General features: G+C 46.4%; 1 protein-coding gene across 2 annotated transcripts in view; it reads right to left on the bottom strand.

Annotated features, from left to right (window-relative positions):
* The window catches only part of LOC106564672 (ubiquitin carboxyl-terminal hydrolase 43), a 112,394-nt gene that overhangs the window by 54,136 nt on the left and 39,337 nt on the right, over positions 1 to 18,921 (bottom strand). For both annotated transcript variants that reach the window (XM_014130888.3, XM_014130889.3), the window contains exons 3-4: positions 18,115 to 18,221; positions 2,565 to 2,657 (exon numbers count right to left, since the gene is read on the bottom strand). In XM_014130888.3, the coding sequence (XP_013986363.1) occupies positions 2,565 to 2,657; positions 18,115 to 18,221 (200 nt within the window). The remainder of the gene's footprint in view (positions 1 to 2,564; positions 2,658 to 18,114; positions 18,222 to 18,921) is intronic.

The raw sequence follows: 18,921 nt of genomic DNA, 5'->3' as shown, positions 1-18,921 counted from the left end.
TGATGCTGCCACCACCATGCTTCACTGTGGGGATGGTGCTCTCGGGGTGATGAGAGGTGTTGGGTTTGCGCCAGACATTGCATTTTCCTTGATGGCCATAAAGCTCAATTTTAGTCTCATCTGACCAGAGTACCTTCTTCCATATGTTTGGGGAGTCTCCCACATGCCTTTTGGTGAACATCAAACATGTTTGCTTACTTCTTTCTTTAAGCAATGGCTTTTTTCTGGCCACTCTTCTGTAAAGCCCAGCTCTGTGGAGTGTACAGCTTACAGTGGTCCTATGGACAGATACTCCAATCTCCGCTGTGGAGCTTTGTAGCTCCTTTAGGGTTATCTTTGGTCTCTTTGTTGCCTCTCTGATTAATGCCCTCCTTGCCTGGTCTGTGAGTTTTGGTGGCGTCCCTCTTTTGGCAGGTTTGTTGTGGTGCCATATTTTTTCAATTTTTTAATAATGGATTTAATGATGCTCTGTGGGATGTCCAAAGTTTTGGATATTTTTTTATAACCCAACCCTGATCTGTACTTCTCCACAACTTTGTCCCTGACCTGTTTGGAGAGCTCCTTGGTCTCCATGGTGCCGCTTGCTTGGTGGTGCCCCTTGCTTAGTGGTGTTGCAGACACTGGGGCCTTTCAGAACAGGTGTATATATACTGAGATCACGTGACAGATCATGTGACACTTAGATTGCACACAGGTGGACTTTATTTAACTAATTATGTGACTTATGAAAGTAATTGGTTGCACCGGATCTTATTTAGGGGCTTCATAGCAAAGGGGGTGAATACATCTGGACAAGAGGAATACCCATGTAAGAATGCTGTTCATTGACTACAGCTCAGCATTTAACACCATAGTACCCTCCAAACTCGTCATTAAGCTCGAGACCCTAGGTCTCGACCCCGCCCTGTGCAACTGGGTCCTGGACTTCCTGACGGGCCGCCCCCAGGTATTGAGGGTAGGAAACAACATCTCCTGATCCTCAACACTGGGGCCCCACAAGGATGCGTTCTCAGCCCTCTCCTGTACTCCCTGTTCACCCATGACTGTGTGGCCATGCACGCCTCCAACTCAATCATCAAGTTTGCAGACGACACTACAGTGATTGGCTTGATTACCAACAACGACGAGACGGCCTACAGGGAGGAGGTGAGGGCCCTCAGAGTGTGCTGTCAGGAAAATAACCTCACACTCAATGTCAACAAAACAAAGGAGATGATCGTGGACTCCAGGAAACAGCAGAGGGAGCAGCCCCCTATCCACATCGACGGGACAGTAGTAGAGAAGGTGTAAAGTTTTAAGTTCCTCGGCGTACACATCACGGACAAACTGAAATGGTCCACCCACACAGTCAGCGTGGTGAAGAAGGCGCAGCAGCGCCTCTTCAACCTCAGGAGGCTGAAGAAATTCGGCTTGTCACCAAAAACACTCACAAACTTTTACACAATCGAGAGCATCCTGTCGGGCTGTATCACCGCCTGGTACGGCAACTGCTCCGCCCACAACCGCAGGGTAGTGAGGTCTGCACAACGCATCACCGGGGGCAAACTACCTGCCCTCCAGGACACCTACACCACCCGATGTCACAGGAAGGCCAAAAAGATCATCAAGGACAACAACCACCCGAGCCACTGCCTGTTCACCCTGCTATCATCCAGAAGGCGAGGTCAGTACAGGTGCATCAAAGCTGGGACCGAGAGACTGAAAAACATCTTCTATCTCAAGGCCATCAGACTGTTAAACAGCCATCACTAACATTGAGTGGCTGCTGCCAACATACTGACTCAAATCTCTAGCCACTTTAATAATAAAAAATTGGATGTAATAAATGTATCACTAGCCACTTTAAACAATGCCACTTTATATAATGTTTACATACCCTACATTACTCATCTCATATGTATATACTGTAATCTATACCATCTACTGCATCTTGCCTATGCCGTTTGGCCATCGCTCATCCACATATTTACATACTTATTCATTCCTTTACACTTGTGTGTATAAGGTAGTTGCTGTGAAATTGTTAGATTACTTGTTAGATATTACTGCATGGTCGGAACTAGAAGCACAAGCATTTCGCTACACTCGCATTAACATCTGCTAACCGCGTGTACGTGACAAATAAAATGTGACTTGACTTGACATATGCACGCACCACTTTTCCGATATTTTACTACCAAACTAGCATGTTAAATAGCATCAGTATCAGACTGGCCCTGTGGATAGACTGTCTATGAGCTAGAGAGAGACAATGCGATATATATGCTATACAAGCAACCTGTTGTGTATCTGTCAGAAACGCCCACCCTGCTTTTCACAACACTAGCACTTGATCATATTCCATTGTGTCTTGTTGTCACAAAAAGGGAGAACTGGTAACATAAAAAGTATACATGTCACACACACGCACACACACACACACACACACACACACACACACACACACACACACACACACCACACACACACACACACACACACACACACACACACACACACACACACACACACACACACACACACACACACACACACACACACACACAGTGACTGGTGTGGCTTACCTGGTTTGCCGTAGGGGAATGGGCAGTGAGATGCAGAGGAAGGGGTCAAAGGTGTTGCTCTGTTTAAGGCAATGTGGACATGTCAGGGAGGACCTACAGACACAACAGAGAGAAGGAGAGAGGGGGTTGGGTTAAAGGGATAGTTCACCCCAATTACTAAATGACATATTGGTTTCCTTACCCTGTAAACAGTCTATGGACAAGGTAAGACAGCAATTCACGCTTTGGTTTTGTTTACCTGGACACTGTTCCAAATGCTAACTTTTAATTATTTGTGGTACCAATCCAATGCAAGTCAATGCTAACTATATTAGCATTTTTGCACCTCATGTCCAGATCATTTATGTCACTTCATTAAGTTACACAATACATGTTTTAATACTTTAGGATGAGTAGGCCAGAAACAATAGAAGGTCAACCTGGTCAAATCACAGAGAGCAAACAAATTCATTTTCCAACCAGCTCCTCTCACGTGATGTGGGATGGTGTGCTACACAGGCACATTATCTTGGGCACCGTGTGTGTGATTGTGTGTGTGTGTGTGTCTAGGTTGAGTGGAGAGGTAAAGATATTCGACCTCACCTGGCAGGGCTTCTATATGTGTAACGTTATGCATGGCGTATTACGGAGTAGCTGGACAGAACAGAGAAAGTGCATTTAGCTCCAAGAGAGACAACACTACACCTGGAGCCTCACATCCCCAGTTAGAAAACACACCGGAATAGACCGAAATATTCACAAGAGAGGAGAGAAATAACCTGGTTTTATTTTTGAATATTTTAGCAGGTGTTCAAAAATCATGGTGGGAAGAGAGGAATGTGGGGAAGTCATACAGCAGCAATTCAGTAGATGTAGGGAGGTTAGCCGTTAATCGCTTAGCCAGCTGAAATACATTTGACCGGTAATGTTTAGGTTCATTATAATCATTTTGTGGAATTAAATTGTCGTGCGTGTATTTTCATTAGTCGTCATGCATCTTATTTATCACACGTTCACGGCATACATAGCCTAGTTTGAGGAGAGGAATAGCCTACTTACCAGAGTGAAAACAGACTTCGGAAGCCCAGTCACTGTTCAACAAATAACAATTCTAAATGCAATCGTGTGTTAAAAACATTTAAAAAACGATAAAAAAAGAGCTATTTTTATTTCTCAATATCAACTCGTAAAGCGCGCCTCCCATTCGCCATTCGGATGCATACGCTATAGCCTGCCTAGCGTTGACTATCAGCGCATCACCACCATTTTGCAATGTGAACTTGAGGCAGTATAATTGTTTGAAACTTGAACGTTTTACTTCACTTCAAATAATGAGGCATGTCTTACCTTGCTTCAAAGTAGCCTTGCAAAATTCATCCATAGAAACACGGAGGCAATTATTTGATAAAGACTTCCTCATGCCATTAACCAGCATTTCTTCTCTGTTCTATTGGTTTTCATATTTACTTTATTTTGTTGTCCAGCAGCCAAAGGCACAATCCTAGTCATATTAGCAACCCATCATAGTAGTATTATTAGATTCCCCCTCTTTCCATGTTCCTAATTGAGATTTCTGTCATCTCTGTCAAATGGAACTGTATTATATGCACAGTTTAAAACTGTGTTTTCCGTGAATTGCATTTGGGCAAATGTTTGAAAATCTAGTTTTATTAGCTGCTCCATTACAGGAGTTGCATGGTCAATAACAGGCTATAGCCTTTTGACTGGAAGACGATAGGCTTGCTATTGTTGCATGTTTCCATTAGGCTCTTAATGAAAAATGTCCGGTCCTTGTATGCATGCATAGTATCAGAGAGGAAGAGGCGAAGCGAGAGGTTTCACTCTCACCAAAATCTGTCCAAAATAAGTCCAATGTGTTTCTATGGGCTTATTTTGGGCCTAAGCTTGTCGCCTGCCTTCCAGTTTTTGGACGAGTCCCATCGCTCTGGAGGAAACATAAGCATCGTGTCACTATATACAGATCTCTGACAGTATTTTCTGTCGGTCACGTAATTTGACTGTTTGGAGAAAACATTTTTTTTTTACAGTTTGTTGACGGGTTAATGATGGTCAATTAGTCGGAAGCAAAATTGACTGAAATATGAATCCTAAGTAGATGTGCTTATTAGAAAAAGAGAGGCGCAGATGGAAACAGAAGAGAGAGCACCAAGTCAACTGAGACGCAACGACTTCCAGATTGACAGGGACATGACATCTGCGACATCATCCCAATGCAAAAGAGTCACTACCTTGTCTCATCCTCCCGTGTCATGCAGGGCATCCACTACCAGTGTCAACCAACACAATAATGACTCCAACATGAATACCTCCCTGGCCAGTGGCCCAGCCAGAGTACACCCAGGGGGATTTAGTAGTGGTGCCCTACAGGGGGATCAGCAGGGGATGAGCCTGGGGGTTAAGCACAGAAACATGGAGGACAGCCAAGAGGACTGCGTCAGCAGCATCCCCAGGGGGAGGGGAAAGGCGGATGCAGAGGGGAGAAAGAAAGGTGGCGGCAGTAGGGAGAAAGATGGAGGCAGAGGAGAGAAGGAAGGATGGTGGGGGTAGAGAGAAGGAAGGATGGTGGGGGTAGAGAGAAGGAAGGATGGTGGTGGTAGAGAGACGGAAGGATGGTGGTGGTAGAGAGAAGAAAGGATGGTGGTGGTAGAGAGAAGGAAGGATGGTGGTGGTAGAGAGACGGAAGGATGGTGGTGGTAGAGAGAAGAAAGGATGGTGGTGGTAGAGAGAAGGAAGGATGGTGGTGGTAGAGAGAAGGAAGGATGGTGGTGGTAGAGAGAAGGATGGATGGTGAAAGGAAAAGGAAAGAATGAAGACGAGGTAGAAACAAAGCAGATTGGTTGGAGAGAGAGAGGCAGCCATTCAGGCTAGCTTGTGTGGAACATCTTAGCTCCACCGTGCTGATACTTCTGACTGCTCTGCTCTCTCCGCTCTCTCTTTTCCTCCTGGTTGTTCTCAGCTGAATGAGTCCAGGTTATCAGGTGTTCTGCTGAGTCACTCCAGGACAGTGATGCAACACAGGGCCTGTATCCACAGAGTCTCAGAGTAGGAGCGCTGATCTAGGATCAGGTCACCACCTGTCCTTATAAATCGTATTCCTTTTGATCTAAAAGGCTAAACTAATCCTAGATCAGCACTCCTACTCAGAGAGGTTTTATAGAGATGTGCCCAGATATCATAGAAATAGCATTACTATTTCAATAGTATTACTTAGTTATTGTATTTCTATGGATCCCAGATTTCCCCATTCAACTCTGTCAGGCTGTAAATGACATTCTGACAGTTGGTTAAAATGATTCCTGTATTTACTCTGCATGGGGACGTGACAGTCACATCATTAGCGGTGCTTACACCTTCCAACGTCACTTAGAACGCTCTCCGTGGAGTCTGACGTGCACACAATCACTTAGAACTTAGTATGTGGAGGCTGACAGCGTTTCCACTCTGGTTGGTTCACCTGTCTGTGAGGAGAGAGTCTGTGTGTGTGTCAAACCTATCCTCGCACCACCATCCACTCTGCATTTGGCTGACTCGCACAGCACCAATCCTCTGGCCTCTAGCCCACAGCAACGAGTTAGCAGTCCTACCGACCAACGGTCTACCAGAGATCATTACTCATCATTTATACAGATGAGGTTTTGAACAGCCTCCCTGCACTCCCTAAATAAATAGTACGTGACCAGCATTACTAAACACGTAGCCTCATATCACCTTTCTTGAACGCAGCATCTATATCGCTCAAGACCACTGAATTAAGAGATAATAACCCAAACAGCATGACTGAACTTGCAGCCTCTGTCACGCCCTGACCACAGAGAGCCTTTTATTCTCTATGTTGGTTAGGTCGGGGTGTGACTAGGGTGGGTTATCTAGGTTGTTCTATGTCTATGTTGGCCTGATATGGTTCCCAATCAGAGGCAGCTGTTTATCGTTGTCTCTGATTGGGGATCATATTTAGGCAGCCATTTCCCCACTGGGTTTTGTGGGATCTTATTTTGAGTTAGTGCATGCTGCACCTCTTATGTTACGGTTCGTTGTTTGTTTCCTTTTTGTTTTGTAAGTTTCACAAAAAATAAAAGATGTGGAACTCAGAGCACGCTGCGCCTTGGTCCGTCTCTCCACACAATCGTAACAGCCTTACCCTACTGGAATGCAGCTCTCATATCATAGGCCTACATATAGCACATGCTACGCATCAACATACATGAGACAGAATTCAAACGCCATGACGTAGACACAGTGCTTTTAGAGAATGTTTGACCAGTAAATTGGTCCAAGAGCTTTCTTGAACGCAGCTCTCATAGCAAACAGCTCCTACCGTGCATTACCCTGAACCCACATTAGACAGAATGAAGATACTGTGTATAACACACAACACAGACCTTCTAGTGAATACATTTGAACCGACGGTGAACCTCGTCTTCCATCAATCCCCTTTTCCTTTCAGTTTCACCAGCTAAAAATCACTCTCTGCTTGAATAATGTATTCCAATGGATTCACAGTCCATTTCATCCAAAAATTGAGAGGACAAATGCGAGATATAACTTCCCTAGGGGTTGGAGTCATAAATACTCAGTGCCCGGGTGAAAAGCCCATTTGAGATTCAATATCGCGCCATTGGTGATTTGCATTTTCCACAAATGTGGCTAAAAGCAAAGTGGTAGAGAAACACATTGGTAATGGCTGGGGTGGCGAATGATGCCTGAACAGAAATGAAAGGACCCCAATCCCAGACACTGATGGATACAGGCCAGCACAGAGGTCCTGATGCCATTTCAGCCCAGTGCCACTCCAGGACAAGGACACAGGCTCAAGTATCCCCTCCCTCAGTCGTTCGACTAACCAATCAATCCACAGAGAAATGTCTACAGTCTGGCGTCTTCTGCCCTGTAATTAGCATAATGTCTAAAGTGGAACACATGGCAAGTCCTTCCAGACTTTAACTCTACAGGTCAGCAGACATTTCCTCCTCTGCTCCCTCCTTTCCTCTCTTCATTTCCTCTCTACCTCATTTCCTCTCTACCTCTGGTGAAACGGGGAGGGCCGCTGTAGCAAGAGCGAAATCCCCCAGTCAGTCAGTCTGTCTGGGTTGCTGGTGACTGCGTTGGGTTGGATGAGTGCACTGAGGCTGATCTGCCTCTATCTGCTTCTCCATTAGAGACCTTTAAACAAAGGGCCCACGCCATGGGAAATTAACAGAGGGCTACGCCTCAAAGGGGGGAAAAAAGAACAAATGTTTTCGGCTGCCTCTCTTTGAGGGGTGTGACGAGCTGGAAGATGAAGTCTGGGAGTTAACGCAACGCAGGTTAGGAGACAAGCTGATTGGTCTGTTGAATGCTTCTTGTGCTGGACATTTGGATTTTGTCTTCAACTTCAAGAGATTCAGTGTGACATTTGTGATATTGGAGGCAGCACCAAGCCAAAAAGGATGTTCACTTGTTTAAAAACTTTGAGTTGAAATCACTCCCCCCCCCCAAATAGTTGTTGTGACCTTCATCTTACAGTGCTGATGAAGTTTAAGGTTGACCATCGTCATCGTCCTGCGAAAGTATTTCCTCTGTTGACGATGTGTACTATCTCCGAGTGGCCTTTACAGTTCCAGTGTGTGCAGGTCAGAGAGTTCATGAGTATGCGTATGGTTACTGCCTCTATCCACTCAGAGAAGGGTATCCGCATCCCTGCCTGTGTGTGCATATCCTGCTTGCATACTGAGAGGTGCGATGCGCTCTGGTCCCCATCTGCAGTGTGGAGATATGAGGCTAGACGAGGCTCTAATCGTCCCTCTCTCGCTCTCTCTGGTGTCGATCCAGGCCGTTGACAGCCTCCTCCTCCACGTCACCGGAACATTGGGGACCCGGACACCAGTTGTTGAACTCATTCTCTAAACAAACAACTGCACTATTGTCACATCCTGACCATAGTAAGATGTCATTTTCTATGGTAGAGTAGGTCAGGGCGTGACAGGGGGTGTTTTGTGTTTTTCTATGTTTTGTATATCTATGTTTAGGATCTAGTTTTCTATGTTGTTGTTTTTTGGGATGATCTCCAATTAGAGGCAGCTGGTCCTCGTTGTCTCTAATTGGAGATCATACTTAAGTAGGGTTTTTTTCCACCTGTGTTTGTGGGTAGTTGTCTTCTGTTTAGTCTATGTACCTGACAGAACTGTGTGCGCGTTCGTTTTCGCTTTGTTATTTTTTCTTTAGCGTTCGGAGTTTAAATAAATATTCATCATGAGCAATCAACACGCTGCGCTTTGGTCCCCTCTCTACGACAGCCGTTACAACTATCATCTCTGGCAAGCTTCAACTGCAACCACTTACTGTGTAGGCTCCTACAGTACAGATCCAACTCCATAAAATAAAAGGCACATTGTGAGTGGGCACGCACACCTGAGAACTCTCAGCTCCTCTCTTAGCTTAACTACGCCATTTCTCTTTTTATTACCTCAGCTGTTAGTGGGGTGTCAACAAGGAGGAGGGAAAATGTATTGGCACTCCTCACAATTACTCTACCGTCCTCAACCACTAGAGTCAATCGCATCATGAAACAGCGTAAAACAGTTTCACAGAGAGTAATAAAGTGCTTCAGCTCTGACAGCAGTGGGTCAATACAATTGTATTGGTGTTTGGTTGGCAGAGAAGTAAACAGAACTACTGTATTAGTGGGGTAATTGGCAGACCTGTATGTGTGCGAACATTGTGTGTGTGTGTGTGTGTGTGTGTGTGTGTGTGTGTGTGTGTGTGTGTGTGTGTGTGTGTGTGTGTGTGTGTGTGTGAGAGAGAGAGTAAGTGTTAGTTGATGATAGTTAGAAGGTGTCGGGTCGAAAAGAGGAAGCAGGGCTTGGCAGAGTCTCTACGCTCTGTACGTTAACAAAAAACACCAGTGGAGAGATCAAAGCAGTCCTCCACTTCATCAACTCTCTAACCCCCCACTTCAAAGCATCCAGCCTGGGATGGGATCAGCTCAGAGACGCCCCAGGTAAGGTCATGGTGGAAGGGGGGGAAGATGGCAGCCCAGGAGGCCTCCCCGGTGGAGGGGGAGGGAGTGTGAGTGGGTCATCATGGTAATAAAATCAAAGGAGAGGTTGAATGAGGAGTGACTGTGTGAGCTCTGGATAATCTGCTTTAAAAGGTTTGACTACAGAAATCTGCACCACCATCTTGGGCAGCTGTGCTGAACTGAAGACAGGGGGGAGAGTATGAATAGAAAGACAAGATCTATTTCCTCAGTCCTTTGGGTGCCTCCCAAATGACATGCTATTCCCTTTATAGAGCACAACGTTTAACCAGGGCCCATTGAAGTTGTGTAGCCTACTTTAAAGGCAATAGGGTGCCATTTGGGATGCAACCGTTGACACTAAGACAACCAACGTTCCAAACTCAACATGACAGACTGAGGGTGTAGACCAAGACTCATTTGAGGCTGGAAAGTGACTGTCGCTTGTCTCTCTCGTCTCTGCAGCCTAAACCACCCGACAGCCTCCACTCTAATCACAAACACTTATTCAGATCAGAACGCCCCGGAGGAGTCTCACAGGTATAAAAAGACAGAGAGAGAGAGAGAGAGGGGGAGAGAGAGAGAGAGGGGGGGGGGAGAGAGAGAGAGAGAGAGAGAGAGAGAGAGAGCGAGAGAGAGAGCGAGAGAGAGAGAGAGAGAGCGAAACAAACTAAGAGTGATTATTCTTTTGTTTAGTCTTGCTATTAGAAACGAGCACCATGGCAAACGCAATTATAGAAGGACAATAACATAAGGAGAAAGTGTGGAGGACGAGTCCCAGAACCCAAACTCATCAGAGCCAATGGGTGCCTCTCAATATGCATACTACCATGCTCCACATTCTCATGCTTCAACGATGTTCTCTTGACTACGTTCTTGTGAGGACGAGAGTGTGGAGAATGCATAAAACATTACATTTGAGAAGCACTTCCCCTACTGTTTTACCTCACACTGCAGGACAATGGCAACAATAGACAAAACAAGATATACACAAAGCAAAAGTTTTACTTCATAACTATCAGCTAGATATGTGAATCGTAATAATCTAACTTGCCAGCTAGTTAAACAGGCAAAAATGACATAAAACGAATGTTAAGCAAGGTTGGTGTACATTTTTCGTGGGTAGATACCAATTATTCGCGGCTACATTCTTCTTGAACTGCATTGTTGGTTAAGGGCTTGTCAGTAAGCATTCCATGGTAAGGTTGTATTCGGCGCATGATTAGCTAGCTAGCCAGTTAGCCTAATTCACTTACTATGGACTTACCTACCCATTCACTGAACAGTCTTCCAGCCAGGACAGTGGCAATAGAGACGAAAAAAAGATAAACACAAAGCAAATGTTTTTCTTCATAACTATCAGCTAGCTATGTATATGTGAATCTTAATAATGTTGCTAACCAGATGGTATAAAACATTACCTAAAACTAATATTATGCAAGGTAGATGTCAATTCTTTGTGGGTAGCTAGCCAACAATTCTTCTGTAGTAACAGTAGTAGCTAGCCAGTTAGCCCTACTGACTTATTATGGGCTTGCGTTCTATGGTACGTAGGCAGGTAAACATGCTACAATTTACACAGCATGTATTTATTAACACGTCAACATAAAATATTGTAGTCAGGCAACATTTTACATGCGAATAAGCAACATTTCACATTTGAGAAGTTCCCTCCGTGCTCCGTTTCGGCTACTTTGATTTGGACTCATACTCCGACCCTCCCGTGCTTCAATTTGCATGCTCGGAGCGCGGTAGTATGCATTTTGAAAAACACCCATTGTCTCAGTCACACTACTACACGGTCTTGTGTCTTCAGAAGTCGGGAAGATAGAACACCCAATACTGCAACGTTGAGTTACAATGTTGGAACGGAGACCAATGTTACACAACAGTTTGAGTGCAGTGGATAGGATACATTACTTGTGTTGACCTGTATTCATACTCAAATGCACTTGCATGAACAGAAGTACAGTTATAGGCAGGCACAGTGCATTAACTCTACAGACAAAAGGAACTTTACAGACGGCCCCATGTAATGCCAGGCCAGGCAGGGGTGGGGAACAGCCAGGCAGGGTCTACCTCTCCCAGGCTCTACCAGCAAGGTCATCTGTAACAAGCCCTCCAGTCATCTGCCCCCTCCCTCTCCATCTGTACCTCCCTCCAGCCAAACCAGACAGACGTTATCCTGCTACCTGGGTCTGTGTTCGGAACTCTGGAATCGCAATTACAGTGTAACCCTGCTACTCTCTGACACTTCAAGCTGTTGGGGTGAAGCCAGGCAGAAAATTACAAGGTGCGTTGTGGGAGAAACAACAGAGTTTGGAGTGGTTCTGTAATCACTTTACAGTAGACTGCATAATGTGACAACAACATGTACTCAATTCTGAGACATATCCTTAGGGAGCACCATCAAAGTACTAATTACTGGTGCTTTAGTATTGTTTTATAACCCCTGACTAAACAAATACTACACAATTTTTTAGCTGTCCCCAATGGAGAACCCTTCGAATAACACTTTTTGGCTCCAGGCAGAACCTTTTTGAGTTCAATGTAGAACCATTTCCAGACTGTGTTCTACATGGAACCCAAAAGAGTTCTACCTGGAACCAAAAAGGGTTCTACCTGGAATTAAAAAAGGGTCATCCTACGGGGACAGCCGAAGAACCCTTTTGGAACCCTTTTTCTAAGAGTATACTACTACACCTTAGGTGTACAAATGTAGGATTTTAATTCGAGCCAGTTTGCTTCAGCAGGGAAATAATCCTGCAGCAATGGGAAATGTGAATTATTATGTGGGTTATAATGAACATTTGTGTTGTCACGACTTCCGCCGATGTCGGCTCCTCTCCTTGTTCGGGCGGCGTTCGGCGATCGATGTTACCGGCTTTCTAGCCATTGCCACTCCATTTTTCATATATCCATTTGTTTTGTCTTGTCCCATACACACCTGGTTTTCATTCCCTAATCATTCTACATGTATTTAGCCCTCTGTTTCCCATCATGTCTTTGTATGTAATTGTTTGTTTGTGATGTGGATTATTGTTGGGCGCTTTACTTTTGCCATGTTCCGTGTTTTTGGCAAGCTATTGTTTTTATGTGCTGTATATTTTGGAATGGAATTGTTCACTACACTCTGCTCTCCTGCACCTGACTTCACCTCCCGTACACACCTTTGAACAGAATTACACACCAAACCATGGAGTCAGCAGGAGCAGGTACCCCGGTTAGAGGAGTCGAGGAGCGCGTCCAGGAACATTCGGAAATGTTAAGTCAACTTGGTGCCATGATGGATCGCGTTGTTCAAACCATGGACCGCTGGGAGAGACAGGGAGTCTCTCCAGCGCCTCGACCAGTACAACTGGGGTTGCCTCCACCCGTCCCGTCCGGAGAGAATTCCAGTGGGATGCGTCTCTCCCTTCCCAGGGAGTATGATGGGATGGCAGCACAGTGCCAGGGATTCCTGTTACAACTGGACCTCTACCTGGCCACTGTGCACCCAGCTCCCTCGAGAAGGGACAGAGTGGCTGCCCTCGTCTCCTGTCTTACAGGAGGAGCGCTGGAGTGGGCAAACTCTGTGTGGAGAGGGGGAGACACGGCGTTGGACCACTTCGAGGAGTTCACCTGTCGCTTCCGGGCCATCTTCAACCATCCACCCGAAGGTAGAGCGGCGGGGGAAAGTCTCTTCCATTTGAGGCAGGGGACGAGGAGCGCCCAGGAATTCGCCCTGGAATTCCGGACCTTGGCCGCCGGAGCAGGCTGGAACGACAGGGCCCTCATCGACCACTATCGATGCAGCCTACGAGAGGACGTCCGACGTGAGCTGGCCTGCAGGGATGCCACCAACTCCTTTGACCAACTGGTGGATTTGTCCATCCGGTTGGATAACCTGCTGGTCACCCACGGACGTCCAAAGGGGTCTCTGTCGGTGCCATCTTCCAGCACCCCTGCTCCGGTGCCCATGGAGTTAGGAGGGGCTGCTCATAGGGAGACTGGAGGAGGAGCCATCACGTGCACCATCTGTGGCCGTAGTGGACACACTGCCGGTCGGTGCCGTGTTGGTTCCTCTGGGAGTCGAGGCAACAGGCAGGGCACTCTGGCGTCACCCCAGGTGAGTTCGCACCACACTCATCCAGAGTCCACTGTTGATCAACTGTTTGTGTCTGTTTGTTTCCCTGAGTTTTCTCCTCATTCCCAGCATAAGGCGCTCGTCGATTCAAGCGCAGCTGGGAATTTTATCAACAGAGTGTTAGCCATTAGTTTAGGGATCCCCATTTTTCCTGTAGTTAGACCCTTCCCAGTTCACGCTCTGGATAGTCGGCCATTAGGGTCCGGGCTAATCATCGAGGCCACCATCTCCTTGGCCATGGTTATGCAGGGGGACCATGAGGAGAGAATCAGCCTCTTCCTCATTGACTCTCCTGCGTTTCCTGTGGTACTAGGCCTTCCATGGTTGGCTCTGCATAGCCCCACTATTTCCTGGCAACAGAGGGCTCTCACGGGGTGGTCGCGAGAGTGCTCAGGGAGGTGTGTAGGGGTTGCTGTTGGTGCTACCACGGTGGAAAGTCCAGACCAGGTCTCGTGCACATCCCCCCTAAATATGCCGATTTGGCTCTCGCCTTCTGTAAAAAGAAGGCGACTCAATTACCACCTCATCGACGGTGGGATTGTGTGATAAATCTCCTGGCAGATGCTGCGCTTCCCAGGGGTCACGTGTATCCCCTGTCGCAAGAGGAGACGGTGGCTATGGATACATATGTCTCTGAATCCCTGCGTCAGGGGTACATTCGGCCCTCTACTTCACCCGCCTCCTCAAGTTTTTTTTGGTGAAGAAGAAGGATGGAGGTTTACGCCCGTGTATTGACTATAGAGGTCTCAATCAAATCACGGTGAGATACAGTTACCCGCAACCTCTTATCGCCATGGCGACTGAGTCAATGCATGGGGCGCGCTTCTTCACGAAACTGGATCTCAGGAGTGCGTATAACCTGGTGCATATCTAAGAGGGAGACGAGTGGAAGACAGCGTTTAGTACCACCACAGGGCATTATGAGTACCTCGTCATGCCGTACGGGTTGATGAATGCTCCATCAGTTTTCCAATCCTTTGTAGATTAGATTTTCAGGGACCTGCACGGGCAGGGTGTAGTGGTGTATATCGATGACATTCTGATATACTCCACTACACTTGCCGAGCATGTGTCCTTGGTGCGCAAGGTACTTTGACGACTGTTGGAGCATGACCTGTTTGTCAAGGCTGCGAAATGCCTGTTCTTTCAGCAGGCCGTCTCCTTCCTAGGGTATCGCATTTCCACATCAGGGGTGGAGATGGAGAGTGACCGCATTGCAGCCGTGCGTAATTGGCCGACCCTCACCACGGTAAAGGAGGTGCAGTGCTTTTTAGGGTTTGCCAATTACTACCGGAGATTTATCCGGGGTTTTGGCCAGGTTGCTGCTCCCATTACCTCATTGCTGAAGGGGGATCCTGTACGGTTGCAGTGGTCGGCTGAGGCGGACAGGGCTTTTGGGCAGCTAAGAGCTCTGTTTACTTCGGCTCCCGTGCTGGCTCATCCGGATCCCTCTCTGGCATTCATAGTGGAGGTGGACGCGTCCGAGGCTGGGATAGGAGCCGTGCTCTCACAGCGCTCGGGTACGCCACCAAAACTCCGCCCCTGTGCTTTCTTCACGAAGACGCTCAGCCCAGCGGAGCATAACTATGATGTGGGGGACCGGGAGTGGTTGGCTGTGTTTAAAGCGTTGAAGGCGTGGAGACATTGGCTTGAGGGGGCTAAACACCCTTTTCTCATCTGGACTGACCACCGCAACCTGGAGTACATCCGGGCAGTGAGGAGACTGAATCCTCGTCAGGCAAGGTGGGCCATGTTCTTTACCCGTTTTGTGTTTACCCTATCCTACAGACCAGGTTCCCAGAATAAGAAGGCAGATGCACTGTCCCGGCTATATGACACAGAAGAGCGGCCCATGGATCAGACTCCCATACTCCCAGCCTCCTGCCTGGTAGCACCAGTCGTGTGGGAGCTGGATGCGGACATTGAGCAGGCGTTGCGTACAGAGCCGGCTCCCCTCCAGTGTCCTGTTGGGCGTATGTACGTTCCGTCTGCTGTCCGTGACCAGTTGATCTATTGGGCCCACACATCTCCCTCCTCTGGTCATCCGGGGATCGGTCAGACGGTGCGCTGTCTGACTGGGTGCGCCTGTTCACTACACTCTACACTACACTACACCCTTGACATTTGTAGGGGTGGATACTTTTTTCGTTAGGGCAAATCAAGTCTGAAATTTCAAAATTGAAATTACAAACTTCAGAAGCCTTTTAAAAACTCAAATACACTAGAAGTTTGCATTACCTGCTTTGCAAGAAAATTCTCAGCAACAAAAAAATTATCAAATTAAGATCCTACATCTGTATATACATCCACCTGAGGGGGAAGACACTTCACAGCTGTCAGCCAAAACTGTTCGTCGAGGGCTGCCGTCCAAACACTTAAAAGACACCCTATCCCCTCAGCCCTTAAATTAAGTGGACACTTCTGATGGCGTATCATGACGTCTGACGAGTATACACTTGCAGGGTGAGGGGCGAGGGAGGAAGGAATGATTTTTAAATCGACCACCCTTGGCCGGAAATTCGCCACTCAAACATCCTGCAATGATTGTGTTTTCAGCCACCGGTAACTTGCTGGTGCTTTATATGCACTACAGTCAATTATGAGTGCATGTCTACTTGTATTGAATATATAATTATTAATATACGCCTACTGTATGATAGCCAGCAAATGAATTAGCTAACTGATGCTAGCCTGCCTAGCTGGAACTTCTGAAGATGGAAAATGTCATATTTCTACAATTTCCAAAAGATAACCAAACAAAAACATATTACATTTTTACGTAGCATTCGTTTTTACTTACACTTGTATGTTGACTTCTACATTGATGTTGTTTTTAAGTTTTCGCGGATGTACAATCATCGCGAATTGAATTATGGGGAGTTTCAGGCCCGTAATTGTGCAAAGCCAACTAAAAACGTGGGCTGAGGGGCTTACGTTGCAAACTTCCCTTGCTTGGCTAATCATTTGGACCATCCTCCAAGATGGCGATGGGGACTCCCCCAAGGGCATAAGGCGAGGGTAAGTGGACGAGGATGTGTCTTTTAAGTGTTTGGACCGCAGACTAGGCAGTGCACTATGAAGGGAATAGGGTGCCATTTGAGACAAGAGACAAAATGATTGATGAGAGGAGCCATCGCATTAGCATTCTTTACTAAGCTGTTTAGGGATGCATTTGGAGTGTCTTGAAGGTTACGTCTCAGATTTCCCCTAGTGTCGCTACTCTTATCTGCTAATGAATTAACAGCTATTTTTGATAATAGGATGTAAACACAACCTGTGTGCAGTTGTGGCAAACACATCATAGCCAACAGCCAAGGGGGTTGATGTTAAAGAAGACACACTTTACTTTGAATATTCCATCTCGGAATTCCAATATTCTACCTCAAAATTCCGATATCCCATTTTAGACACAAATTTTTCCATAAGGCAAAATGGATTCGGAGAGCAATTTCCAATTAGCAGCCTGGGGAGATCAGTCTCCGCAGGGATACAGTGGGTTTGTATAAGTGTATAATCCATAATCCTGTGATGAGGGAGTTGGAATCATAATCCCATGATTGACTGGGTGGTTAACCCCGCATCATCATCAATACAGTCTAACTGTCTGGGGTTAACCCTATATTGATTGACTCACGCTGATCTACCAGCATGGTGTTAAGTCTAATACTAAGCCCGATACAACTGGAGTCCTTCTTTGTTATAAAGGAGCACTGCCTGTTGGCTGCAATCAACTCCCAGCAGATTCTGTACATTTCAGGTCTAATCTCATTATCTATACAATATGAATGTGTCAAAGTCTAATCATCTGTTAAACTGCTCAGTCAATCCATGTGGTATACAGATCAGTGGTTGGTATCATAAATCAACAAGTGGAATGTTTCAACAGATTGATCTAAGAAGAGGTGGATGGGGAGGAAAGGAGATGGAGAACATCATGACAAGGCTAGCAGAGGGTCACTGCATCTCCATGAGACTGGCTACGTAGGGATCCTGCTGCTGCTGCTGCTTTGTGTGTATGTGTGTGTGTACTGCAGACCAGGAGGAAAAGAGCCAAACAAGATACAGACAGAGACTAATCCCAGAAAGTGTTCACAGCTAGCTCAATGTGACCTACTTTAGCAGGCTAGCGGTTCTTATCCACAGGAGGGAAAGTGCATGCTCACCTGTTCTGAATACCTATACTGTAAATAATGGCACGCTATAGATTCTGGTGAGAAAAAACTGTGCACACAGACATTACAAAAGTCTTGGATGAGAAGAGTAGGTGTTTTTATACTCCATGAAGCCTCATGGTGTGAGAAATCATTATTGAATTGCTGCATAACTTAAGTATGCGTTATTACATGACCTGTACTAATTGAATGTGACTCCTCACCTCTTATCGTCTGTGACTACTAATGTACCTGTATGATATTGTCTATGACTCGTACCTGTACTGTGCCTGAAAGTGGTCCTGGACGAAGCTGTGCCGCGTCCCAGGCTGGTGTGCTGCTGCTGGGCCGGAGACAGGGCTCTCCTCCGCTCCACCCAGCGGGCCCTGGAACAGAGAGAGAGAAAGTGTGAATGTGTGAATGACCTGTGTGTGTGTGTGTGTGTGTGTGTGTGTGTGTGTGTGTGTGTGTGTGTGTGTGAGAGAAAACGTCAACACTGAAGCTAGAGCTGAACAGCAGCAGGGTAACAGGGTGTATCACAGCAGATGTAAACAGGAGCGCTACAATGGGACAGGAACTAAATGAGGTGCTAATGCACGTTAATACACTCTTGTACTTTTTATAGTGTTCAGCTTCGCTGGCGAAGAGTGAGAACGAAAACAGCCAAATCTTACCTCATGACTGTCATTACATGTGTGTATGTGTGTGTGTGTGTGTGTGTGTGTGTGTGTGTGTGTGTGTGTGTGTGTGTGTGTGTGTGTGTGTGTGTGTGTGTGTGTGTGGTTTGCGTTCCCATGTAATTCACTTTCCTCTCAGCATTGCTGACCTTGGCTTAGAGGGAGATCGATGAGAGTTGGGTAGAAGGGAGAGCAGTAGGTAGGTAAACACATTAAAGTGAATATACTAAATCTGGGTTGAATCAAAACAAGTCGGTCCGGCTGCCCACTAGACCTGTAAAGGTTCACCAAACCCACGGTTCGGTGGTACGTATTGCGGTTTTGGGGTTACGGTTCAGTTCAGTGGGAAAATGAGACACCAACCATAATCTAGTTCATTATTGTTTACTTAAGAAATACAAAGTGTTGA

Source organism: Salmo salar, chromosome 12 (genome assembly GCF_965601325.2).
Source record: "Salmo salar chromosome 12, fSalSal1, whole genome shotgun sequence".
Lineage (NCBI taxonomy): Eukaryota > Metazoa > Chordata > Actinopteri > Salmoniformes > Salmonidae > Salmo > Salmo salar.
The sequence above is the reverse complement of the archived record's forward strand: the minus strand, read 5'-3'. Positions and strand labels throughout refer to the sequence as shown.